Source organism: Talpa occidentalis, unplaced genomic scaffold, assembly GCF_014898055.3.
Source record: "Talpa occidentalis isolate TD23 unplaced genomic scaffold, MPIMG_talOcc4v2.1 talOcc4.13, whole genome shotgun sequence".
Classification (NCBI taxonomy): domain Eukaryota; kingdom Metazoa; phylum Chordata; class Mammalia; order Eulipotyphla; family Talpidae; genus Talpa; species Talpa occidentalis.
In genome coordinates, this window is record NW_023601322.1 from 8,870,101 (window position 1) to 8,898,044 (window position 27,944).

Genomic DNA, 27,944 nt, shown 5'->3' on the forward strand with positions numbered 1-27,944 from the left:
AAACATGTCCTTTGTGGCCGATGTGAATTGTGCAAAGGATTTTTTGTTGTTGGGAAGGCTGCCAAGAGCGGAGAAGACAATGAGAACAGAAAGTGATTCACCGAATCAACAACTTCAGTGAGGTGGAAGGGGAGACGGAAGTGGCCCTTGTGTTTGGCAAAGGAGAGTCCAGAGGCCACTGGAAAGGCCGCCTGTGACTCTGGAGGAGGGTGTGTGACATGAGGGGGCATCAGGAGGACAGAGAGGCTTCAGGCTTCCTGGGGAGAGAGGGAGGGTCGGCCCGGCCTCAAGACATGGCCTCCACCCTCCACACCTTGACACCAGCAGGTGCCTGCACTCCCGGAGGGAGGACAGTCCCGTCAAGGCCACAACCTGGCCAGGCCTGCAGCGGTTGTCCCAGGAGTGATCTTTCTGTCAGAGCTGGGAAGGCTGAGTGGACCCCCTCAGTAAGAAAACTGGGTGGGGTGCCCCTCACCTCGGACCCCCGGGCACTTAGTTCACCAGGCAAAGCAAGCTGAGGTTAAAAGGTGCCGTTGGAACAGTCTTGGGGCCTCATCCCCCAGCCCTGCCTGTGGATTTTGCAATCCCCTCACGCCACAAAATCTCGGTCGAGGAGGGAGGAGTCATTTCTGCGTCCTTTCGACAGCTGTCGTAGGTCCCCTGCCTGTGCAGGCCTGGTGGGGTATGGCGCGGGGGACCTGGGTGAAGACAGAAAAGGTTTGGTCTCATGAAACTTGCACCCCAAGGACACAGAGGCAAATAAACAAGGTCATTGCCAAGGTCAATGAGGGGTAGGAAGAAATTCAAATGCAGTAACAGGGTGATGGCCGAGGGGCCGCCTTAGTTTCGGGGTCAAGAAAACCCCTTGGAGGAGGTGACTTGAGCCAGGTCAGCTCAGAGAAGGGAGCTGACAAGAGACCATCCAAGGAAGAGCGCTGAGCAGGGGTGAGAGGAGGCGGCACAGGGGCCTGTTTGGCAGGAACACCCAGGATGACCTGACCGGGGCCACTCTGGAGGGTGACTTGGCCTGCCCGGGGGACAAACTCCTGCATATGACACCCCAGGAAGGCAATTGGCTTTTGCATTTGAGAAGTGAGGACTCCTCCCTGGAACTGTTTACATGAAAATTAGATGGAGGTTACTTGCAGATAACACTGTAACACCTGCCTAAGGAAGCTTCTAGGAAGAAAGCCTGGAGGGGTTGCCCTGGGACAGTGGTGCCTTCAGCAGATGGCAGGTCCCCAGGAGAGGGCGCCCCACTAGAGGAGGGGGCGCCCCACACAAGTCAACCAGCTAATCGGAACCTACCGAGACACTCCAGGGAAAAAAAAAAAGCACTTGACAGTTCTTCACAAGTGTTGTAGAATATTAAACAAAAGACTGTGCGCGCCTGATTTTTTCCCGGCTCACAGGGCGATTGCTATGAAGTGAAAAACTGGTTTAAGATTAAACTTCTAAATGTTCACTGTGGCGCAATTTCCTTAAGGACTCAGAACAGCAAAAGACCCATAAATGAGTTCATGAAAACCAGCACCTGGAGGGCACCCTTTGGGAAAATAATCTTTGTCACCATGTCATCTTTCTTTCGATAACAAGATTAGTAATTGGGGAAAATTTCAAGTTTATTGGAATAAGACCTAAGAAATAGTCATGTCTAGAAGGTGCTTGAAATTTCCATTGGAAATTTTACTGGTTTCCCTTTCACATCTTTAGAAACCAAGGAATGACAAGGGAAGTAACCTCAGCCTAAGCAGAAAATTCTCCAAATGTTCTGCTGTTTCTCCCTTCGAACAGGATAGAATATTCTGTTTCTGACTTAGAGTAAATGAAGGGACCGGTGAACCGGAGTCCACGAGGAGCAGCGCTTGTTTATGGGCACTGCAATTCAGGGCGGGGGGCAGCCTGGTGTTCTGCTTTGCCACACAGCCCAGGACACGCATGGTGCGCTGGGGACGCCTCAGCCCAGCCCCTCCTGTCAAGTGTTGGACCTTTGTCTTCTGGAAGGTCTCCCAGTACACTGGTGGGCTCACAGCCTCAAGACCTCCCCAGTTGGCCCCGGCCACCTGGCGCGCAAGCCCCGCTCACCTGCGCCCCCTCGCGGGACACCAGCTGGCACGGTGCCCTTCGCCTACACCTTGGGTGAGTGAGTGGTGAGTCAGATGGGTGCCAGGTGTTGTGGCACCTATTTCTAGCCCAGAATTGACGTAGTTTCTACTTTCAGTTACTCATCCAGCCAATGGGTTTGCCAAACTGGGTCTGAACATGGCTACAACTCTGGTATGGTTTTATGGGGGGCGAGGGGTAGACCTCGTTAGATGCAGCTCTCAAATTCTTGGCCTCAGGAGCCTGTCCACATCAGATGAACGACTCTAGTGACGAAGTCTGCACAGGCTCCTTTGCACACAATACGTGTTGGGGGATGACTGGAAGACAAATGAGATTCAATGGCAAGAAATGAGAAAAGCCTGTTTTGTCCCCCTCACCTCCTCTGTAACTATTCCAGCAGATGTTTCTCGAAGTATTTTTCACTTAAAAAGACACTTTGTTGTGCTCCCAATGCTGTTCTCTCTGACCTCCTGCGTTCCTAGTCTCACCATCTACACAGTCAGCGCTTCACGTCGATTATCTGGCTTGACGGCTGGGGAGGGTCGCCGGGCAGATACCAGGACCCCCGAAAGGTACAGCCAGAGCACAATGGAGGACCCAGAGCACAGTGTGGGCTCCCTGTGCTGCTCATCACAGGCGGCCGGGGGACTCTCGGGGCACCACGCCTGCTCTTTCTGCGTGAAGACCACGGCCCCAGGCGCCCCCTGCCAAGCTGACCTCAACGATAAAAATAGGGTTTCAGGGGGCTCCTCTGCCTGGCTAGTGTGCTCGGGGCTGCTTTCAGTCATGCATCTGGGGAAATCATAAAGGCCACGTCGCGTCTTCTGGAAGAACAGACGGACGAAGGACAAAGTCAGAGGAACAAGCTTGCTAAGCCCGTTTCCACCCTTAGTCCAGCCTCGCCAGTAGGTGGCGCTGTGATAAAAGCCATCAAGAGACGCCAGCCAGACAGGGGGTGTCCCTGCTCCCCAGGCTGACCTGGCCCCCCCCAAAGCCAGCGTTTGGTGGGCACACTCGCAGCCACACGAGGCTCCAATACCAACCAAGTTCTAGGGTCCTCAGCGGGGAGCATGGGGTTCCCAGCAAAGCTGCAAGCCTCCTCAGGCTCCCCACCTCCAAGGCTTTCCCCACGGCCTGGATTTCCCCGCAGGAGGGGAAGAGCTGGGGGGATGCCCTTCTTCATCTCCCCAGGCGATCCCAAGGCTCAGGCGCCTTCATTTATTGAGCACCTCACATTTTGTTACCAGGTGTATCTGTCATCAGATGCTGCCTCCTCCGAGCCAGCGGGGAGGCTCGCACAGGGAGCAGGCCCGCCCGTCCACCCTCTCTGCCTCCGTGGCCCTCGAAAGCACACTCGGCTGTTCTCCTTTGACCCACATGCACTTTCACCCCAAGTTCCCAGAGGGCAAAGCCTGTCCTTCACCTCCAAAGCACCTCAGATGTAGCGTGTGCTCAGAGTGGCTTAGCCCCAGCCTTGCCGCGCGCCAGCCGCAGGAGCGAGCAAACGAGGTGTCTGGACAGGAGCCTTGCTGGACCCGGGGGGTGCTCCTGGCACCCGGGGTTGCTGAGGGGACCCGCTATGGACTCCCCGAATGACTGCCGCCTCTGCTGACCACACTCAGGGCAGCAAGCGCCGACGGCCGGGAAGCGAGCGAGGGGTCACATGGCGGACTAGGCCCGTCCCCCCCGAAGCCAGTCGGCACAGGCTCTGGACAACCCGTGGGCCCACTGTGCCAGCATTATTTCTGCTAGTGCTGGCGCAGCCAACCATGTCCCGTTCTTCACTGTTTACATAAAGCTGTATTCATCTGTTCAGGCGAGGGAGGGCCCCCGACAACTGGAAATAAACGTGGCTCTGGAAGTTCTTCCAGGGATCTCCTCTCTGCGGTCTCTATCCGCCCCCACCCGGATGCCCGTTACCTGAGAAGGAGAAACAGGAAGGCCAAGAGCTGTGATTTATATCGTCAGCCACAAGGCTGACTGCAGGAGCCCATTCAGTGTAGATTATTAACCTGCTGGTTACTTTTCCAAGTCTGAGATACCTGGTAACCCCAACCTTGCACTCATTCGCCCTAAACCCAAGTTGGCCGTGATCGTTGCAATATACATCTGGCTGCTGAGATGAAAGCATTTGTTGTCTTGTAAATTTTATATTTATTATAACAAAAATTATGACATGTTCATTTGTGCATTCTGCTTTAATATAACTCCTGTATGGAAATGGTCTAAGTGGGCGCTACACAATCATGCTGATTGTGGCAGCAGTAAGGAACACAATTAAAAAGTGTCTGCAAAAGTCAAGGTCTGGGACAGGAGGGGAGGGCAGAGGTTCAGAGGCCCTTGGGGTGCAGGTTCCCTTCTGGTGACCTGAGACCCACTTACTGACACAGAAGCAAACCTCGGCTGCTGAGTCGCACACGAGTGGCTGCCAGTGGGGGCGAGGCCGGCGCCTCGGAGGGGGTGGAAGTCAGTTATTTGCTGTGTCCTTACGCTACAAACTACAAAACATTGGAAGCATCACTCTACGACACTGAGCTATTTACAATAGAAATTTCTCAATCAACTGTTCTCTCAGAGAAAATTAGTGAATCCCAGTGACTTAAGTCACCTGACAGAGTAAAGCAACTCCTAGGAGTTAGTCTCCATATGCTACAAATGTCTATCATTTTCAAGACAAAAAAAAAAAAAGCCTTTCCCTCCCCCCCAAGAAATACAGAATTACAATATTATTAAATCATTCCGCACTGGCCACCTGCCCTGCCTTCCAAACAAACAACAAAAAGCCATTTTAAAAAATATTACATTATCATTAACTGTTTCTCTGTAATATATTAAACATTTTGCTCTTTGTCTTTACACATTTGATATGTTAGGGGAGGAAGTTAACAAATTTAAACCGTATCGGTAAAGCATCACTAGAAGAAAAGTGGTAATTATTAAAAAAGAACCGACCGAGGACGACCCTCCGGGGGGCTGCGGGCCGGGCGGCCGTCGGGTGGGGGGAGGCGGGGGGCCCGGCGCGGGCCGGGGGAGGGGGTGGGGGGCTGGGGGGCCGGGGGCCGCGGTCAGAGCGGGGTGTCGCAGGGCTCGGGGGCGGCGGGTCCGCGGGGCGCGGGCGCGGCGGCTGCGGGGCGGGCGGCGCGGGCGGCGGCTGCTGGTGCCTCATGAGCTCCTTCACCTCCTCCTCCAGCTCGGGCGGGATGATGAACTGGTCGTCGGGGTCCGGCTGGGCCGGGGCGGCGAAGTAGCCCCCGGGCCGGCGCAGGGGCGCGTCCGCGGCCACCTCGATCACGTTGTGGCTCCTCTCCGGGGGCGCGACCGAGCCGTTGGCCCGGCGGCGCCCCACGGTGCCCGCCGCGGCGGGGTCCGGCCTCCGGGGCGGCGCCGGCTCGTCCTCGGCCGCGCTGCTGGCGACGCCCTCGTCGCTGGCCTCGGCGGGCGCCGGCGGCGGCTGCGGCCTCTCGCGCTCCCGGGCGCGGCCGCAGTGGATGTCCACGGCCACCTCCACGCGGCTGCCGTTGCTGAAGACGCCCTCGATGGGCTCCTCGTCGTCGCTGTCCAGGCCGTTGTCGGAGAAGGCGCTGGAGAAGGTGGCGCTGGACAGCTGGCGCTGGAAGGAGCGCGACGGGCACACGGGGTGCAGCATGCAGCGCGCCTCGCCGGGGAAGGCGGGGCTGCTCTCGCCCGGGGCGCCCGAGGGCGGCTCGTCCGAGGCCGTGGAGCCCACCTCGCTGCTCATCTCGGAGGTGGACAGCTCGCTGCTGATCTCGGAGGCCATGCCGCTGCTGGAGGAGGGCACGCCCAGCCCGTCCGAGGGCCGGTCCTTGATCACCATGCTCACGGACGGCGGGAAGAGGCCGGGGCTGGGCGGCGGGCCGGCCCCGCCGGCGCCCGGCTCGCAGCAGCAGAAGCTGTCCTCGGGCACGCTGAGCTGCACCACCACCGCGCTGATGCTGTCGTGGCAGCCGTAGCTCTGCGCCAGCGTGCACAGCTTCTTGGCGGCCGCCAGCGCGTCGGGCACGTTGCGCACCGCGCCCACGGCCTCCTCGACCGACAGGCTGTCCCACAGGCCCTTGCTGCCCAGGATGAAGAACTCATCCTGGGGCGTCAGGGGCACCGACTGCACGTGCGGGCGAGGCACCACGCTGGGGTGGAGGAAGGTGTAGCCCAGGATGCGCGTGGACTCCGTGACTCCGTTCACCTTGCCGTCCTGCAGGAAGAGAGGTTTCCGCAGAGACGTTAGCGCGGGCGCTGAGGCCTCCCGGCCTCCTGCCGGCAGCTGGGGGGGGGGCGTGGAGCAGGCACCGCGGGGCCCACCGGGGAAGCCCGCCTGGCCCGAGGAGGGAGGGCCAGTGCCCACCGGTCCGGACACCCAGGGCAGTAGGCTGGGCGGGTCAGAAGCAGGAGGGACAAGAGCACAAAGCTGAAGTGAGTTATTCCCTGTGTCAGGAAGTGCCGGCCCTGGGAAAGCGAATGCCACTCCCCTGCCACACCAGCCAGGCTGGCCCGGCTCTGGACGCCTGGGACAGGAAGGCCCGTGGCCAGGTCACGTGTCTCTGACAGCACAGCAGCCCCAGGCACAGCGTCCACCCGTCCAAGTGAGGGGCAGACACTGCTCAAGTGTTAAGACGGCAGAAGATAGCTGAGGGGGAAACCTGGTGTGACTGGCGGGTGAGGGAGGAGAGGCTACATCCCCACCACGTCCTCAGGCCCTTTGTCAGTAAAAAGACCTTTCTCTGAAGTTAGAGGTCTTTACTCGCTGAGGCTCCCAGGTCCTCAACAAGCCTCTACCTGGGCCCGTGTTGAACGCCTTTTCCCGAGAACACGCCACTGTGACAGATGCACTTTCAGTGTGTACCTGGGGCGAGGCAGGTGGGCTGCTTCACCAGCGTCCTCTGAGTGTTTCTTCCAGGGAACATCCACTTCCTTCCCAGCCCTACCACCTTCCTGTATTCGGGATTTTGCAAGGTGTTTGCCTGGTGTGTCTCCCCAACTCCGCCACGGCCGCGCTACACTCGCGAGCAGGCCGCGCTCTCAGGAGTGACGGTACCGGAATGGGGCTGGAGCAAACTTTCCCAGAGTCTTGATTCAACCCGTTCTTCCCCAAATTGTGGAATTTGGCCAAAATTTCCCTTGTTGTTCTGCCTAATCCTGTAGGACTCTCTTACTCAGAAGGGACAGTTCCCTGCCTGTGAGTCTGGGGGGCACGCCCTGGGCAGCGAAGACACCAGAGGGCTGAGCATTCAGCAACGCAGACAAGAGTGAGGAGCAGGGGGGTGCCGGGGAGGGGAAAGGCAGGGTTCAGGGGCAGGCGTGGGGCAGGGACGGGCACCCTGCCTCACAGGATGGGCAGCGTTTCATTCTCTACTTCCTGCCCCACCTCAGGCTGACTTTGCTCCCTCACGGGGTCTACCAGCCACCGCATCCTCTGTTCCCAGGACATCCGGGGAGCTGGAATCATCGCCCGGACACACAGGGCAGGGCCCGCGTCTTTGTGTTCTTCCCATGGCCCTATCAGCTCACCTGGAGTCACAGTCTCCCCCCCTCCCCAGCCTACACCTGAGCCACACGCGTTTCTGGGGGTTTATCCACAGTAAGAGACTGGACACCAGCTGCGGCCAGATGGGTGTCTGCCGGGAGCACGTCTGTGCCCCACGTCACTTCTCAGACAACAGCAGGCAGATAAGATTGTGTGGAGAGCCAGTGACTGGAGGGGGCTCCTGCAGCCGCTGCTGGAAGCTGCGCTGTGGTGAGTCTGCCATCATGCCAACCCACCCCAGGCTTTCTCAGTGGTGGGGGTGGCCTGCACACCGCAGGGTGTTAGCAGCACCCCACCGCATGCCTGAAGCACTCTGCTCTGGCTGTAAGTAAAATGTCTCCAGGCGTGGCCATATGCCCTGTCAGGACTCACCCCTGGTGGGAAACCATTCATTGCCTCACTCAGGTGGAACCGAGGGAAGAGCACAATAAACTGGTTACCCCTGCACTGATTCCCTGGCCCCGAGGCAGGACAGGTACCTTACCATTCCCTCCTTGCAGGCTTCGGGAACTTTAAAGGGCACAGCCTGCAAGCAGCAGAGCAGGACATGACCCCCCACAGTGTGGATGCAGGGGTGCAGCCATCACGCCCAACTGGTAAGGATCAGATGGAGGCCCCTGGCACAGCCCTGACTCAGGGCGGCTGCGGAGGCGTGGTTTGCTGCTCTGCACACAGCCACGTCTTCAGAAACATGAGACAGGAGCTTCTCTGTGACACCTTGGGCCCGGCCCACCCCCGTCCTGAGGAAAACTTCTCTCTCACCTCAGTGATAATGGCCTTGTGCCGTTTAATTCTCTTCAGTTCCTCCTCACAGCTCATGATGTACGACCTGGACAGAGGCATTGGCTTCCCGTTCCGACACAGAACTGTCTGGCACTTGCCCACGTTAGCAGAGGTCAAGGTGAAGGAGCCTCCCAGGTCCACAGGGTCATGCTTGATGTGACAAAGGACAGCGGCACCTCCAAGTTTCTGCCCAGCTGTCCCAAGTTTCCTGGAATTCAGAGGCAGGGGGTCAGCACAACGGCACCACGCATCAGTTTTGTGAGGTCAACAAGCTGTATGAGCAGACGGGGCTGGGAGCAAACACCGAATCCAGGCCTCAACTGGGTCTCTTTCCCTGCAGCCGGCAGAGGAAGGGCAGCGTCTGACACACACGCCTCACAGAGGGGGTTTGCGCTCGACGGGGCAGAGTGTCCCTTCACCACCACACACCCAGGAGCTGCTATGGAGTGAGGGTGCCTCGCCTTGCGGCGACGCTGTGTCCTCACACCCGTCGGCACAGCAGAGACAGCAGAGACCGCAGGGCAATGGCCACTGCTTTCCCCTCCATCCGCTCCCAGGAGAAGGAAACTGAAGGGACCGCTTTAGCAGGGGCAGGCCTGAAGACACCAAACCCCTGACTCACACTCTTCAAGTTACCTGCCCAACCTCCGCCCTCTATGAGGATGTTGGCTTGTGAGTGTTGGGCCCTTCATGTTCCGATGGGTAATGACTTTCTGGACCAGTATTAGAGTCTATTCCAGAATATTCTCAGAAAGGACATTCTAATAACCAAGCTTGAAAGAGCTGTGACCTGGTCTTCAATTCGTGACCGCACACTTGAAACACAGAGCACCTGTGAGCTCCCGCAATGAACAGGAGCTGAGGATGTCTGCCACCGGCCCAAGGGGAGGCAGCTGCTTCCAGGCCTCTCCGGACCCTGAATGGTGCTGCTGCCAGAAGCCTGAGACAGACAGGTGTCTCTGTGCACAGGTGCAGACCCCTAGGTACTGTTCAGCCCATTTCAAAGAGTGGTCCAGATCCCAGAGATTGAAGAGCCTCTAAGCTGAGGGGATGTGGAAGAGGCAGAAGAGCGTAAACAATCCGGTGAAAGTCTGAACTCACAACAGACCTGTGAGGTCCAGCTCTAAAGATACGACTCTCCTGGCACTGACTCAGGCTCCGGCAAGTTGTCCGGATGGCAGCATGTCTCAAATGGCGCTCAGCGCACCCTGGGGCCCCACCTTCAGTAACAGCTGTGTGATCCCCGGACCCCACATTTTCTCACCAGAAGGCAAGCACTCAAAGAAAGGTAAGAGGACACACAGCAGGGGCTCCACGCCTCACCTCTGCATGACGATGAAGGTGTTGACCATGTATTCCTCCTCGTTTTTCGTTTTCTGCAGCTCTTCTGCCAAGATGTCGCTCATGGTGCACTGGAGGAGGTAGGGCACCTCCACGTTCCGGTCCCCGTCGAACACGCCGTACAGGGCCTCCCGGTTGTCGCAGAAGTTGTTCACCGACAGGGCAGCCACGCACAGCCTGCAGAGCAGCGCCACCGTTACCTGCGTCCACGGCCCCCAGCCCACGCCCACCCCGGCTCTCTTCTTCAGCTTCCCCGACCCAGTGCTTCACAGCTCGGAGAGGCTGAGAGCAGGGAAACTAGCCCCAGCTCCTCTGCACCAGCTGCCTTCTGCAAGCAAGGCATGGCGACGCACATGGCGCACCCCATGTGGTTTCTCTCACCCTTCTCAGGACTTCATCATAAAAGATACGACAGTGATCAATCTCTCCACACTCATTGACCAAACATTAAGGAGAACTTGCACATCAAGCAAAGATGAATAATTACAACAATGACAAAAATATAAGAAACACGAAGAGTATATAAAAACATGCAGCACCTCTAAAACTGACCAAAAAGCTGGAAGAGTGAAGGAAACAACAATGCTTAGGAAGCGGACGCTGAGGAGGGCAGGTCAGCTGCACCCGCCGCCCGCCCTGCTGCCTGGAGAGAACTTGGGGCTGTGGCACAGAGAGAAGCCCAAGAGGGGCCGGGCAGTCTCCCTGAGCTGAGGAGATGGAGTTGGGGTTGAGCCGGGCTCACAGGCAGGGGAGCAGGAGGAGGGAGGCGCTGAGAGCTCCGGAGGCCTGTGGAGTCTCCCACTTCAACCCTTGAAAAGGACCAAACTTTGCAAGGAACGTCAACAGAGTCCCAGGAACTACCCCAACGAGACACACCCTCAGGGGAGCACGGGACCAGCGTCAGAGCCAGAGCTGGAGTCAGTGCTGCCTTCTGTCCCAGAGAGAAGCCGCCAGCATGGCAGCCACCAGCCCCCCGCCCCCCGCCCCGCGAGGGCTATCCAGTTAGAGGCCCCAGCCCTGGACGGCCATTAGGGCTGCCTCGGGAGGTCCTACACCATTCGGCTTAGTGGGCCTGCGGTGGGAGATTTTTTTTTTTTAGAAAGCTCCTTACCTGAGTGAGTCTAACGTGCACCCAGGTGAGTATTAATGGTGGCCACTGGCGGAGCTCCTCCACTGTCTCCCCTCCCCTCCTCTCAGCACTTGGAGTTCTCATACCTTACTTTTCTAGCATGATCAGCAGCTCTTCACAAAATGCAAGCAAGCCTGAAGAGTCTGATGACAATTCTCAAGAAAATCAACATTTGCATTTAAGATAAGGAAGGTTGGGGGGAAAATGGAAAAAGAAGACGTTCAGGTGGAGAGTGCTGGCGGCAAGACACAGCTGACGTTACAGGGAACAGACACCAGAGCCCTGCCAAGCTAATTCAGAATATACAAGGAGTTTCATGGAACCACTAACTAGTCAATGACGTGAGTGATCTCCAGCGCCACAATCAAGTCTCCTTCTCTTTACCACCATCCCTGTTCTGCTTGGTAAACAGGCTTCAGAGAAAGATAAAGGGGCTTTTGAAAGGAGCAGAGATGCATTTCAATACTTATGCCTTCTCCAAACACTGGAGCCTCACACAGACATAATGTGTCAGTTACACTGTATCCTAGCAACAGCCTCACAGAGTATATGAGATGCCAAGCAGGGCCCTCGCTTGATGTTGGAATACGTGGTGGCCTCCCTTTGGGAACGTGCCCACATGAACGCCCCATGAGGAAGGGGTGTGCTAGCGCTGAAGAGGGGAGGCGGGCAGGAGGCGGCGCTCGCTGTAGGCTTTTACCCACTTACTTGTTTTTCACCCCTGAAGCTTCCGTGTAGCCATGGCTCCAGACGGCCGGGGCTCCCGATGCATCTCCCGCTGAAGGCTGATCGATCTTGAAACATCGGATGTTACTAACAAGAGAAGGAGTGGGGACAGAATTCATTAAATGCAAACACGTGCGAATTGCTACCTGTACGTGAGAAATGGAAACTGCCAAACACTCTGTACATACCATGTCTTCCTGGGTTTAATGTGTCTGAAATACTTATTAGCAACAAGAACTAACTCATCATAATGAAAACCAAGGGCATCGGCACAGGCTGCGAAATTAGTTTTTATCAGCATTCTGGGGTGGTTATTAGCAACTTTCACACACGCTGTGCTAGACGGTGCTCTCTCCTGGGGATGAAAAGGGCAGCTCTCACCCTTGGTTGAGGAAAGGACACCGAAGTATTAAGCTGGGTGTATTCTTACAACACCAACACCCGGATTTAAAAAGAGTGAAACATAAGCCACAATTATATTGTGTTAGGAGGACCTGAGAGACTTTGGCAGTGTACATCCCCAAATCCACAGTTTCTTTCTACCCACATCATCACTTCAAATATTTCACAAATATTAAGAACTTGCCAACCTCTGAAGCTTCCAATTCTTTTTTCATTTGTACAGCCACTCATGCTTAGACTAATATGACCAAATTACAAAGTAAATGAGTATTTTAATAAGTCACAGATTAACTACATATTTAAACTGGGAGACAAGTTCTTATCTCAGCTCCCATATGCCATAATTGAACCAGTGGGATCCAAAACAGAAATAATAAAAGTGTAACCTTCCAAATGGGGTTTATTAAAAACCAGCCTACCAAAAAGCATTCAGTACCCCAAAACAGGCAGTCAAACAGATGTGAAGTAGGTTTTTTAAGAAGCTGGCTACCACATGGTAAAAAAAAGTCCTACTGATTTGTAAATTGACCTAGTTCCTCTCCCCTTTTATTTAAACAAGAGAAGAAGCTTATGTATCATCTTTTAACACTGAAAAAATACCTTTGTTGTGACCCCAAGAACATAAATTATTTCTTTATAAATATTGACTATCTACCTTAAGACCCATTTAACTTTAAGAAGTAGATGAAAATGTCAATAGTATTCACTTTGATTCTAGAAATAGCTGCTGGAAATTTCACTGAAATTAAAACATATTCAGTTTAAAAAAGATTCCATTCTGAATTTCCAGAAAATGTTTCCTTTTCCCTTTATCCTAAAAACTGAAAAACATATAAATCATACTTGGTGCCAACAGAAATCCCAAAATCGAATTAACACCTCATTTACAGCAGGGCTATATATTCCCTTTTAAAAGTTTCCAGTTGTACTAGTCAAGGGAGGGGGGATTAAAAAGATATCAGCCATAATATGCTCTGCTTCTGACCTGGCACCAAAATGCATTCACGTAGGGCAGTGGGTTTCTCTAGGCACATCTTAAGACTCTTACTACCTCTCTGCTATCTTTCTGAATTCCAAAGAAAAACCTAAAGACATTTATATTTTCAACAGACCATAGAGCCTTCAAAGAAACAATTCCATTTTGTAGCCTGATTATTAAAGAAAAATAATCTTTAAATTCCCTATAATCCTTTCTAGTGAAGCAGCAATTTCTCATTCTCTAGCTAGCTGAATGCAGTGGCTGAGCAGCTGCTGTAGTGACCTGAATGTTGACTCTGGTACATCTCTAAATGAGTCCGGGAGCTGGAGCTCAGTCACACGGAAGAGGCCCTGTGCACTCACCCTGGCACACGTGGGGCACATGGGCCAACCCTCCACAAGCCCAAGCAGTACATTAGAGGTGGAAACCTGCCCAAATTACTAAGAAGCCACAACCTTCTATATATTAAACAGAAGGCAACGTTTCTACCTAAAAGAATTATGATTTCATTGTTTCTAATTTTTTAAAAAATGGGCGTGCACGCATGTGTTTCTCTGCAACAGCTCACGCTCCAGGGACCAAAACCCATATCAGAGGATGTACCGAAGAGATTTTCTCTCGTGCTATGAAGTGGTACGGTCATTCTTCATATTTGGTTTTACTTCTTTTGTTTAGTTGCATGGTGACTATTTCCCCGGGTCACTTTATACTCGTCCTAAATATAATTAGAAGCATCTTGATGACTATTTCTGTGCCCAAGATGAACAGCAGGCTTCAGATTTCAGATTAAATTTTTGCCATAGAAAATGTTGGTCTTAGTATATAAATATTTTAAAAAGCTTGACATGCACGGCCAAGACAAGTTATACCAATGCAGGGCTAAAACAAGTTATACCAATTTATAGTTCTCCAGCAACACCAATTTTAGAGGAGGAAAAGATAACATTTAAGTATTTTATTTAGTATTTCCTTGATATACTAATATGGATGGGCATGATCTTTTCATGTAAAAATCTGTTCTTTTGTTAAATGTTACTATGTTCTATTTTTCTTCTGCTTGAGTACTTTTCTTACTGACTTGTAAGAACATTTTCTATTAAGAGGATATTGCTTTTATTTTTCACATTTCTTGCCAAAGTGTCTTCTTCGTTTGTCATTTGCCTATTTTATTTTTGGTAGCCCCTAGAATCGGCATTTATAACTTTTATGTATTAAAAAGTGTTTTTTATATAACTATACACGTCATAAATATCAAAACTAAGCTACATAGACTGATTTCTCTTCTTGTGGTGCTCCCCTCCCCTTTCTTGGATGAAAAAGCCCTTTTCTGGCTTGTGACTATATTCATATGATTTCTGCTTACCTTTTTTTTTTTTAAAAAAAGATTTATTTATTTATTTATACAAGCACTGGGTACAGTCAGAAGCGCGGGAGGGTGAGAGAATTCATCAGAGTCAGAAGGGAGAACAGAGCACGCAGAATGACAAAGTACACTGCTGAGGGGAGCAGCGGGCGGCAGGAGAGGTCTGCGCGCCATGAGGGACCCTCCTCTGGTGGCCGGGCAGCTGCCGGGGATCGAACAGGCACTGCAGAGGCTGCGGGCAGCTTCGCAACCCAGCGCTCAACCGCTGCGCCACAGGGGAGGCCCTCTGCTTACTTTTAAACCTTATTTCATCTTATTGATTTAACTCTTTAATTCAGGTGTGAGATAAGAATTCACCTTTCATTTTTTTCCAAATAACAGTTTCCACTTATTAACCAATTTTGATATAATTACCAATTATATCATGTGTTATGTCATACTTGTATAAATACTCAAAAATTACCTGTATAAAGCTGAAATATATCTTGTTAGTGATGCACTTAGTCCCGAAAAGAACCTTAGAAAGTATGTCGGCCATTCTTCTCATTTTAGAGAGAAGATGGAGGTCTGGGCAGAGAGATTTGGGCTGTGGCATCAATTACCGACAAATAGTCAAGATCCCTGTGGCTTCCCTGGGACACTCTACTTAGGGAGTACTTGTCAATTATATGTAGAAATCAATGTACTCATTAAGTACTTAGAATGTCAAAAAAAATAGGCTGTAAATGGCTAATTCCATCTAGAAATCACCTTAAGGCTTTTCAAATTTTGGGTTGCACTAAAGTGCATTAGTGCATCTAGGATGGCATTAATAGATCACTAAGACCACGCTTGCCTTCAAATTTCTACTTTTTCAATATTTCCTAATGACCAAAGCTGATTCCCAGCAATGGCTATCACAACAGTGTCTCAGTATGTGTTGCATCCACAATGACTAATGTGTGCCAATGTCCAAGACTGTTACTTAAAGTGACACTGCAAAAAAAGCTTAAAAATTCCAAAAAATTTAAAGAAAAAAATAATGACTACTCATAAACCAACTACCCAGAGAATGGCACTACTGACATTGTTTTACATCCCTTCTGGCCTTTTCTAGGTGTGCACATGCACACAGTACCCAACGCACACAAATTTGTTTTGCAAAAAGTGGGACTATGCTATGCAAATTACTTGTACACTCGCTTTCTGCTTTCTACTTAACATTCTATACAGGTCTTTTGAGTTAGTAACATAACTACATCATCATTTAAAAAGGTAATTATGCTCACTTGTGGAGCATAATTTATTCAAGTGTATTGACAGACATTTAGAGTTCTGTGATGATTCTCATAAAGATGTCTTTTCTAATGAAGTGACCTTTAATGTTTTACTTAGTGAAACTCAATCTGTAATTTTCTTTTTTTTTAAATTTTTATATTCCCCATACAGTTGCAACCCCGATTTTGACCCCAATCCCTCCTCCCCCACCCCACCAAGAGTGTCTCTGGTTCATAGTTGTTTGTTGATTTTGATTTTTTTGATAAGAACAGCTACTACACTTGATCTTAGCCAAAAGGCCGAGAAACGATCAATCTGTAATTTTCTATTGACATCAGTAACGACACTATCAGTGAACTTTTCTGAAACTTGGACAGAACTTCACAGGATCTAACTACTCTACACTCCCAGTTTTGTTTAAACAATCTAGATTTTAGTTCCATATTGTTACTTATTCCCACAATATGCCCGTCTTTCAAATTCCTTTCGTAACACCTGCATGAGGCATCACCCAAGCAAGATGTGAAGTTTTATCTTGCGTGTTCTCTCCATTTCCTCATTGTTTGTTATTCTCATTCTCTTTTTGTCTAGATACTTCCTCAAAGATGTTCCAAAGGACATGAGTCTCCAATTATTTGCAATATTTTTGCCCTCCATTTTAGTGAACTGCAGACTCGCAAATCACTTCACTTGAAATGTGTGCAGACACCGCTCATGAAGGCAACAGATCCTCCTGTGCTGTCAAATGTTTTTATTATGTTGTCTCATTGCCAGTGGATACTGAGTGCTTCACTTTAAAACACTTACTTCAGCAGTTCCAGGGTTTTGTGATCGAGGGCTAGTCGGGGGTTTCCAGTCAGATCTAGTTCTTGAAGTTTCGGAGGCAGGTTTTCTGGTAAAGTGACTTCGCTTAGCTCATTACAGCTCAGGTCCACGCACTGAAGGAATAGCAGAAACAGGAGAAATGGTCTGAGGAGACGGGTCAGGTGGTTCTGCAGGCAAGTCAGCCTGACCATCCACTACACTATACTGGCCAAATGCAGGAATCTACACTTGTCTGCTTCTCCACCATAAACATTTAAAACAGACTTTGCTAAATGCAATTAAATTTTTACTTTGAATAACATACAAACTCCATGTGACGTAGTCTCCCCATCTTTATCTGTTTATCTCTGTATTAAAAAAAATAAGTATTAATTGAAAAATCCTCTGGGCAACAGTTTTTCATAGAGCTCACAAAACCTCTGGACCCATCATGGCCCTGAAGGCTATACTTATAAGATCAAAATGGAACTTTGAAAGGCTTTCTTAAAACAAAAACCAAGAAACACACAAAATGTGTAGCAGGCAGGGAACATACACTCACAAAGGAGAAGACACTTCAAAAGAAGTTAGATAAGAAATTGGTAAAAGACAAAACAGCTGAGCCTGAACTCATCTGAGCAAGAGGACTGAGTCAAATACAGATCCTGCTCTCCTGGGATTCTACCTCTACTCACCTCATCTCACTTGGAAAATCACCCAGTGATAAGAACCAACTGTGTGTGTAGTCTGGGAATGGGGATAATACTTCCTCTCTCACAAAACCAACATGAGGCTTCAGTGAGGGTAACCCTACTGAGGCACTGGCCTGCTGTTTCCCCAGAAGAGATGCAGGGGAGAAGGCTCACCATGCCTGAGGGGGAACAAGAATAACTGGCATTTTTTTCTGAAAAAGAAAACGTAATTTGACAGACGGGGGTAGAAAACATTCAATTATCTGGTGTGAGCTGGCATCTTACGATTTTTAAAAATGCCTAAAGAGTCTATTAAAAATCTTAAGATGGTTTGAAAGGCAAATTGTCCATGAACTTGTCTTAAAAAGTAGACACAACCATCTTTATTGAGAAAAATTATTTAAAAACATAAGCCTATTATGGGCCTCCCCTGGTGGCACAGCGGTTGAGCGCTGGGTTGCGAGGCTGCCCGCAGCCTCTGCAGCGCCAGTTCGATCCCCGGCCACTGGGTGAGGGTCCCACAAAAAAACCCAAAAAAAAACCATAAGCCTATTATGGATTGAGAGTGGGGGGTAGAAGTTGGAAATGAAAAGCAAAATTTCTGGAGGAATATATTCTCCAACTGACTTCAAACAAATACAGTGTTTCCATATGAACTGTTTCATATCCTTGCTCCCACACTGTAGCAATGATATAAAACTCTACTGCAGTTTTACAGAAGTAAATTTTACATTTTTCTTATGAAAGCTCTGCAAAGACATTACAGAAAGTTTGACTAATAGAAAATTTACCACCCTAGTAGCGTGCTAGCATTCTGGGCTTTTGTTTTTTTCTTTCTGATAGCCTTAATATGAACATCAAAAATCCTTTAAAAATCATAAATGTAGGTATAATTTTGTTACGTTACTCAATCATTAATCTATCTGCTGTAAGCACGTTCCATGTCTTCATTCTCACCATCACTTTCAAGAGTTCAAACCAGTCTGCGTAGAAGTGTTGTAAGTAGAAATACAATATTACTGATCTGAACCTAATAATGGGGAATTGGGCATCTCCTTTTTGTTTTGTTTTCACAGTTGTAAACTGGCTGCATGAATACTCAACTTGGTTTTAATGACAAACTGTGATAATCCTGGTTAACAATGGGCAACTCTTTCAGCACAGTCTGTATCTATCAGCACAGATAAGACAACAATGGTGTACACACAATGGGCTGGACAGTGATGAAACATGAGCTGAAGGGCCAGGTGTGGATCCCTTAGAATGCAAGTGGTTGGCAGGCACCAACCCAGGGGTAAAAGCACGCATTGGGAGCAAGATTAGTCTAGAACACTACTGAGTTTACAAACTTCTCAAAAATCCAGCAGATATAAAATTGCTCATTCTTTAAATTATCAAACTATAAAATGAGCTCATGAGGGTATTTATTTGAAAAGCGAATGTAGGCAATGGTAACGCAGATCCTCTCAGGCATGGGGCTTGCCGGCTACTCCCCGCCAGGCGCGTGTGGTCACCAAGTTCTCTTCCTTTTAGTTCCGTTATCCTGGTTTCTGGCCACATCATGTTTTCCCTGGAGCAGCACCACTGAGTCCTAACTTTGCTTTCAGTCTCGCTTCCCTCCGACGCTCTGCCCCCAAAGCTGTCGGGGTGATTCCCTGGGCGGTTACTCCAGCCCATTGCTCCCCACTGCCTTCAACCTTCACTGAATTCCTCAGTAAGTCAAATAAAGTCCTTTCGGCACTTACTTCCTCAAACACTCGATTCAGCGATGTCAAATTACTTCTAGTTCCTGTATTTGTCATGTTCTCCTTTGTAGTCTTTGCACATGCTATTCTCTGTAAATGAAACTCAACAAACTTTCCTCGCCTTTTTCCTGCTAAAATGTGTCATATTCTTTTAAGACTCGATACCCATTCTACTCTAATTTCCATTTCAATTAAATGTCTTTTTATAAGTATCTGCTTAGTGATTTCTCCCACTAGACATGACCTCCCAGACAGCAGACGCTGTTTCCTCGCAGCCTGTATCCTAACTGCAGTGCGTTGAAAAGAAGATACTCGTGGACACATGATTTCCTGGAAAGGTTAACAAGTAAACAAGCGATTGCTGGTACTTGATAGACAATTAACTTTGAATGGGAAAATGAATCTTATAACAAAGTCCATCAGCAATTACATCTGCAAGATACACATGCATAGGTTACATTCATTCTAAAGTAGCACTGTGATACAATTCTGATACATTTTAATGTGACTGCGTATTTCTGCATGAGAAGACAATTATTTTCTTAAATGGCAGAGAAACAGACAAACTACCTTTTACACACTGCAGGAGGCTTGTTCCTAAAAATCCTGGGACACTGGTACATGGTGCCAATCATGGTGTTGACACAGGGAGAGTGCTTGGCCTCATGCACTATTTCCTATTCTATTAATAGTTCTTAATTTTGGTTAACTGTTGAGGCTCTCAACATACTCTTGTTAATGGAATTAACCATAACAGAGAACTTGAAGGTGAGAGTGGTGAATAAAAGTGCCAATATACTGTTAGTTTATGGATGTATCTCTGTTTAATGCACTAAAAGCTTCTTGAAAACACACTGTTGAACAGAATATCAAAAGCTACCTTTCCTTCTTTCATGCCTATTCTAAGATTACTTTGTTATACTACAAAATTATGGTAAGGCATACTTGCAACAGGAAAAAAGTGAGCTAATGTATTGTTGAGAAGGAACCCATGATTTAGAGGAAAATTACTACTAGTACATGCAGATCAAAAAATCATGTATCAGGGAAAAAGGAATACAATCTGATGTATGGTTTAATTATCACAAAAGCTCAAATATCTTTATAATGATGTTTTCCTCACTAAACATTACAAAGAAATAGGCCTATCAATTTTCCTAGCAGTGTGTTATACATCATCTGCCAAATAGCTGCCTGCCCAGGCTTGAAACAGCAACTTAATCTACGGGATCGAAGAGATTCTATGGCAGCGCGCTTCTCCCTTCTCCACACCACAGCCAGCTCATCTCTGCTCCTGAACCACCTTTCCAGTCCCTCACCTTCACAAGGTTAAAAACTGCTGAGGCACAACACGCGTCCTCCCAGACCAGGCTCAGTCATTTTCGAATTTGAATTCGTAAGAAACAAACCCAGGTTTTCATTCAAAATAACACTTATTAAATTAAAGCACATGCAAAGTGGCAGAAAACAAGCTAGATATCCGGACTCTCCAGAGATGACAGGCATGGCCTTGTCCTTAAAAGAGTCCAAGGTGAGAGGGGGAAAATATACAACACACCCCAAAGGCTATGATGGAGGGAGCCCAGAGCAAGGGGCAGCAGCTGAGACCTCAGGGAGGACTTTCCAGGAGCGGATTTTGTGATGTTAATGAAGCGGATGAGAACAGAAGGGCCTTGAGGAAGGGCTGCGAGCATGCACACCAGGCAGGAGACAGACCCGCTCGTGGTGTGCCAGGAGAGGTTGCAGAGGTTGATGGGCTGAGATGCTGGGCCTGAGAGTGAGGATAAGGCTGTGGAGGCAGACATGGCTGCAGCATGTGTCGCAGTCTAGGACTACCTCCCTGTTTTACAGTGACGTGAGAATTAGAACATTCTAGCTCAATTAAAATAAACTTACACATGTGAATTATTTCTCATTCTATAACTTTCAGTCAAATTCTCATATAGCACTGGAACTACTTAAGACACTTAAACTACTTACATACTGTTCCTGGTAATGTGAAAGACTAAGTGGTCATTACGTGGGATGGGTCATGCAACTTCGGAAATCTATTAACTGAGGGAACAGGTCTAAACCTACCTTTTACCTTAATCACAGGCCCTGAAGCCAAAGTTGAATTTCTACATAAAATCATCTTTGTGTTATACTTATTCAGAAATCTCTCTCTCTCTCTCTCTCTCTCTAAACCTTTCAGAGAGTTGCAGAACAAAACCTTTAATTTGTATAAAGCCTTCCTTTTAACTTTACATATACATGCTCTCTAATTTTTTTCAACTTAAGTTCAGATTTAGGAAATTATAGGGATAATAATTTGATAATAATGACAATCAGGGTAAAACTTTTTAAAAATCCTCCTTCCACCAAATATTATTCTCTTCCTGCAAACAGTGAATGGCTGTAAACACTGAAACTGTGTACAAAATTTGACTTTAAGAAAGCACATCCTATATAACCTCAGCAATTTCTTTATATCACCACCTCTTAAAATTTGGTCATGTGTGCCCCTGTGGGTGCTCGGTGGTACCTCAAAGTTACTCAGTGTCTGCTCCACACTTCTGGGCACTTTAGTTGTATTTAAAGATTTATGGAGGGAGGAAGAGCCTTAACTTTTACTTTACAACTAAGAGAAACGGTAAAAAGCAAAGCACAAAATTAGTCTGTAATTTTAGATGGAAAAGGAGACTTCAAAGAAATTTACAGGTGATTCTGTGTTGTACCCCAGGTTTCTGGGTGTGTGAGCTCACGTCCCATAGAGGAGCTTTATGACCACCCCACAGCCTATTTCTTTGAGGACTTGCAGTTACACGAGCTCCAGGAGCTTCTTTTTTCAAAGAGATACTTTTAATCTGCCTGAGCTCAGAGAGGCCCAGTTGCTTATTTGTATGTATACATAACTACTGTGAAAAATGCACACAGTATTTTGGAGAAAAGGGTATGGCTCTGAGTTAAAAAGATCTGCTGAAATAAATTTTTAAATGAGAGTTAAAAAACACAATAGTCTGAATTAACATATCAATTTTGAAAGAGAGAATTTGTTATCCTAGCATCCTGCTGGCCTATTCCTAGTGAGGCAGGGAGCAAAGTGGCTAAAAATGGCTACTTTCTAGCAGCCACTACTTCCTTCCTCTTGCAATGAACCCTGTTCCAAGCAGGAAGAGATTCCGATTCTTCATCTACAGAAAGTGTCCTCGGTGACCATTACCCCAACTCCTGGCTCATAATGGTGACTGCTTCTGGTTTCTGGACATTCATTCCCAAAGAACGAATCCCTTTTCTTTCATCCATTCTGATCCAGTATATTCTTTGTGTATTTATGACCAAGCTGGTTCTCTCTCTCACCTCTCTTTGGAAACAGTAACAGAGCTTGATTCTGAGAGATGGTCAGCTTCAACAGCGTGGCACATTACAGATACTCCACACTCCACTTCCCAGCAAAAGTAACACAGATCCTAGAGAAGATTTCACTCACTTCATGCAAATATCAATAGTTTACTAAGGCACAGCACAAACATGAAAATAATCTTCCGAAGAAAATTTAAGGCATTTTAAAAGATGCAGTTCACCCAGTTAATTAGAATCAAGACACCACAGGAACATAGAAAGTTTGACAAAGAAGTTGCTGACATGGTATTTAAATTACAAATTTCATTCACTATGTGTCAACACACTCATTTCATCTGTTTAAACACAACTCAAAAAAGAGTTAGAATAAGTCACTAATTGGAAATTGCTCAGTTTAAGGATGGGGTTTTTGTCGCAAATCTCCCACATCAGCGAAGCGAGCCGTGGGGTCTGGCAGGAGGGCACGAGGGAGTGAACTGAGTGCCGTATCCACGCCACGAGCTGCCCCTTCGATCATCAAGTCTGGTTTACGTGGTGACTCTGGGACCATGTTGTCCTCTCCAGTGGACCAGAGCTGATCTCTGTCTGGAGGAATGTCTGTCTGTTTCAGAATCAGAACAGAACAGGACCTGTGCCAGGACTACAAGAGCGTGGTAGGGGCTTAGAAGATCATTGAAAGTGCTAACCAAGGTGGAGGTCTGTAATACTAAGGGACTGTGTGTAGGCTTTGGTACACTTGGGCTCGCCAGAAAATATGGAAGGCACACTTTTTTATACAAACAATTTGTATGACCTTCCCACCCAACTACGGAAACTGATGCCTGACAATGGCTTGAAGAGATATCACTGGGTGTAACAAAAAGAAAAAAAAAAACAACAGAAAAACCAGACCTAAATTTTATCTGTGATTAGATGGTAGATACAGTCTCTGCTTCAGGGCGCAAGAATAATGGCTTAATTTTTCAAGTTTAAATAATTTCTGTGTATCTATTTTAGTTGGGAGACTTATTTACCCTTTTGATTTTTTAGTAAAGGAAAGGCAGTCAATTTAATAACACCCTGTGGAAAATTCACATGACTGCGAATTCTAAAGAAACACAGAGCAGGCCAGGAATATTTATCCTGTTAGGAGCCTGGGGTGTCAAGATAGAGGGGGAGACCTCACCTGATAGACAAGAAGAGGGTGACCTCATCCTTATTCTGAGAGTAAAAATCAGATTCTTATATAGAGAAGACATGTTCACTGATAAACCCACAACTGGATAAGGCCTCCCTCTCCCCCACTCTATTTTTTCAGGCACCTCTCCTCCATTAGCGAGGACACAGGACTTAAAGGACAGAAACTTCTCCTAGGCGCCAGGGCCTTTTCTGATCTCACCTGAGAACAATCCGCATTTTTAAGTAATGTGTTTAGCCTCTTAAATAATAACTGGTTTTAAAGCTTTGGCAACAAAACTGTGAATAAACACTTTCCTTTAATTTCTTAAAAGAAAAGACTGCTTGGAGAAAACTACCTACTTAAATACAACATGATCTCTTCATCTTTAAATTATGTTATCTGCCAAGTTTTTACAAATGCAACGATCTTAATATCTTCTACAAAAATACTTTATAATTACTCACTTTATTTTCAGAGGCAATATGATATAACCTAGAGTTATTAACTCAGTAAAATTTTCATATGGGCTGGGGTATTTCTTTTTTTTTAAAAGATTTATTTTTATTATTTATGTATACAAGAACTGGGGAAAAGGCCAGAGGTATGGGTGGTGAGAGGATTCACTAGAGACAGAGTGGGGAACAGAACAGGCAGATTGACTGAAATACACTGCTGAGGGGGGTACCTGGCAAGGCAGGAGAGGTCTGCTGCGCCATGTGGGTAGCTCCCTGGCTGGGGATCGAACTCATGCTGAAGTGGCTGCGGATAGTGTCACAGGTTGTATCTTAACCCCGTGCACCACAAGGGAGGCCCTAGGCTGGAGTATTTCAACTTAGGAAAACATTTCTTTTACATTAAAAACATGCTTTAGGGCTCAGTTTGCAGTGAAGGCTTTCATAGGCCTATTTATCATCTGAGATACTATTTTTATCAGTAATTTTCTTTTAGATGGTTTAAATATGTGTGTAAATACTTAAACTACAACTTAAAATATTGTCATGTGAAAGAACACTAAAATATCAATTAGCGTTCTAAAACATATTAACTACTACTTTTGTTACAGAGTGTAATCTCCATAAAAAGAGAGGTTCCATGTTCCCTGCCCCACTTAATGACTGGTGGAGCTGTACAGGGAGGAGAAGCAGGATACTTGGAAAACTTGGAGGCGGCACATGGAGCAGAGAAAGACATGTGAAGAAGTCCTGGTTTGCTTTTCAGCTTTGTAATTGCACCAGGGACTAGAGAGACATGGAAGGAGACTTGTTAAGTTGAGACACGTAGAGACTCCTGGAAGAAAACATGGGTGAGGAACCCATGGGAAGGTTGGCATTGGCAGCTGCTGAATTTTGATTTTGCTCCCTTCACCCCAGACCTACCTGGTCCCTTCTGCCCTTTTCTTATCATTCCCGACCAGAAGGTGCCTTAACTTGTGGTAAGCTCTTGGGCCTCAGTGGCCTCAATATGAGCAACCCTATTTGGCTGGGCATTTACCCATGAGGGGATGGGTAACTTTGGGTGTTTTATTGGGAACCCATAATCCTTTCTCTTCTCTCTCTATGCACACTAACCTATTACATTTATTTCACACTAAGAGTTTACTTTGTCTTTATGCAGTGTACAGGAGAACCCATTTAGAGTATGCAAGCTTGGGGGTTTTGGGGTGGCCCTCATTCTGCACACTAACACTTTTAAAATAACACTATCTGTCCAAAGCTGCAAAATTGATACTTTGTACATAAAACATACTTGATATTGCTCATCCCTAACCAAAACACCCAACAACAAAATCTCTAGCTATAGACTCTAGGAATCGAAGTCAGGAGAGGATTCATTTTCACAGAGCAAGAGTCATATTTTGCCAAGTTTGGTCAAAATCTGGAATGTTTTAATGTCTATATCTGCATTTTAAAACAATACTTAAAAAACCCTTAGTCTACAATTGAAAGTTACATAGCATTAAAAGGAACAAAAGACAGACCAGCAAACGTGAGATGGATCTGGAGATCCCCCAGTGCTGGTATGCACGTGCCGGGTGAGTGGGGGTGGCTCTGCAGTCCCCATGGAAGATAATGGCGCGCAGCCCGCATGCAGGACGGCGGCAGCGGGCCTGGGAAAGCCTAGCCATCAACACCGCTCCTGGGCTGGAGGCAAAGAGGCATTTACTGAGCTAATAGATTTCCTGCACTTTGCTGATCGTCAGCCAAATAGTTGCTCCACATAATCAACACCACAGCCGCACCGTATAGAGAACCTGTATTAATTATAACTGACATTGATGGAGTTCGTACTATGTGCCGCTCCTATTTCAAATGTTTTACATGTATTATTTCATCTCCTCCTCACAGCAGTACTGTGAAGGAACTACTATTCTTTCCCTCATGTTACAGAGGAGGAACTGGAGCAATTAAGTAACTCTGAGCTGGAAGCCAAATGAGCTGGAATCCACATATGAGTCTTTTCAGAGTCCGGCCTCGTAATCACTGTGAAAAGCACTATAAAGTAAAAGTAAAATATTTCTTCAAGTTTATAATAAACATGCTAAAATGCCACGCCAATGGATGAAAGGCAGAGTGCGCTAAGTGAAATAGTTCATGGCTGAAAGCAAACACGTGCACACACATGCATACACGTACACACCCATAAAGCGGCTTGTTCGCACCTCAACCATGTAAATGCATAAAAAAGGCTTTGGTGAAAATGTACGCAAGCTATTTAAATTACCTTCAAATGTGTCTAAAATTTCTTAATCTGACACATAAAGCTTATAACAGAAAGGGCCTGAAAAGTGAAGAATTTTTTTTTTTTTTTTAAGATTTATTTATTTATTTTTATAAGCACTGGATACAGTCAGAAGCGCGGGAGGGTGAGAGAATTCACCAGAGCCAGAGCGGGGAGCAGAGCAGGCAGAAGGACCAAAGCACACTGCTGAGGGGAGCAGCGGGCGGCAGGAGAGGTCTGCGCGCCATGTGGGACCCTCCTCCGGTGGCCGGGAAGCAGCTGGGGATCGAACCGGCACTGCAGAGGCTGCGGGCAGCCTCGCAACCCAGTGCTCAACCGCTGCGCCACCGGGGAAACCCAAAAGTGAAGAATGTTTAAGGGGGATTACTTTTGTTCCTTTTTGGATTAAGCAGGCTCTAGGTCTGTAAACACTGAGTTGCAGTAATCAGATATGCTCAAATGCAAGTGAAAAGATACTTGTTCCACAAAGGATCTGTGACTTCTGCACCAAAAACACAGGAATAAATATTTGTCAGGCGGCTCTCAGTCCAGTGACCTGGTGTTCCCCAACGAGTCTCTCCCATAGGAGTCAGATTCTGCCACCATTTGCTGTCTTCGTCTACACAAATCACTTCATTTTCAGCATCCTAGTTTCCTCACTATCAAAAGGGAATAATAACTGTTCTACCAGTTTCATTAAATTGAAATGAATGTTTGGTGACAGCAATGATGCTCTACCTGTACATGGAATTATCACGGGTGCTGTGCTGGTGGATGCTATTTAATTAGAAGGTTGGGGGAAGAGAGCTGTGCAGCAGCACTATTAACTTCTACAAACTGCTATCACACCTGAATCAGTCCTGGAGTCTCCTATCCAGCCTAGAAACAAGTTGGACAAGTATTGTCAGACAGACGGCAGAGAGTCAGGTGGCTGGTGGCACCAGGCGTCACACAGCTAGCTGGTGACAGAGCACAGAACACAAGTTCCCCACTTTGGGTCCAGTGTTTTCTTTTCACTGATTTTTCCCCTTCTGCTGACTCAACAGCATAGGAAGGTCCAGTGGTTAGGACGCACAGAGGAGGGTCTTTGCTTTGAGGAAATCCAGCAAAGGCACAAACATCCTGAAAGGATGACTCAGAAGACAAGTCCCTCTGCTGAGCCAAAGCATAGAGTTTATGGGCTCTAAGCACATACCTTGATTTCTGGGAGCTGCATGACTTCAGGAAAGACCTCGATGCAGTTGGAGTGGGCGATCACGGTATGCATGCGCCTGCAGTTCATGATGGTTGTCGGGATGGCTTTCAGCTTATTCCCGCTGATGTCAATTTCTTCAAGTTCCTCCAGCTTTGCCATTTTACTAAAAATGATAAGATCCATGGGGGGAGAGGGTCAGAAAGTAACCGTAAGACAATTTAAAAAGAAAACAATACGTAATGAGAAGCAAAGGGAAATTTACTATGACTCTAAAGATTCTTTAAAGATTTCCTTGTAATAGTCACTTAATAAAGGACAGTTTTTTCACTATTATTTTTAAGTATCGAAGTACTTTAACATCGCCTTTCCTACTATAAAACAAAAACTACTAACTTCACTCTTCAAACTAGTGACAAGAAGAATGAATGTCCTTTTCCTCTTAAAAATGTGTGTGAATTAGGTTATAGTGACAGCAATCACTTTGGTGTATGGGTTAGTCTATACTGCAATGAAATCCTACTCAAACGGTTCAAAAGTTAGTGCCAGACTGTTAACTGATTATGTTATAATCGTGTCAGGAAAAGATATACAAAGAAACCAATGGGTCTGAAAAATGCCTGCAAGGATAGTAATCAGGCCCAAGAAAGGAAAGGAAAGGCTAGAG

General features: G+C 47.5%; 1 protein-coding gene and 1 pseudogene across 1 annotated transcript in view; both read right to left on the reverse strand.

Moving 5' to 3' along the window:
- Nucleotides 1–2,597: 2,597 nt before the first annotated feature.
- Nucleotides 2,598–27,944, reverse strand: part of PHLPP1 (PH domain and leucine rich repeat protein phosphatase 1) — a 195,871-nt gene continuing 170,524 nt past the window's right edge. The window contains 7 exon segments of the mRNA XM_037509673.1: nucleotides 2,598–2,780; nucleotides 5,240–6,316; nucleotides 8,408–8,636; nucleotides 9,752–9,946; nucleotides 11,607–11,711; nucleotides 16,433–16,563; nucleotides 27,281–27,443. Coding sequence (XP_037365570.1) covers nucleotides 2,598–2,780; nucleotides 5,240–6,316; nucleotides 8,408–8,636; nucleotides 9,752–9,946; nucleotides 11,607–11,711; nucleotides 16,433–16,563; nucleotides 27,281–27,443 — 2,083 coding nt within the window.
- On the reverse strand, nucleotides 15,843–15,936 carry LOC119243881 (U2 spliceosomal RNA; annotated as a pseudogene).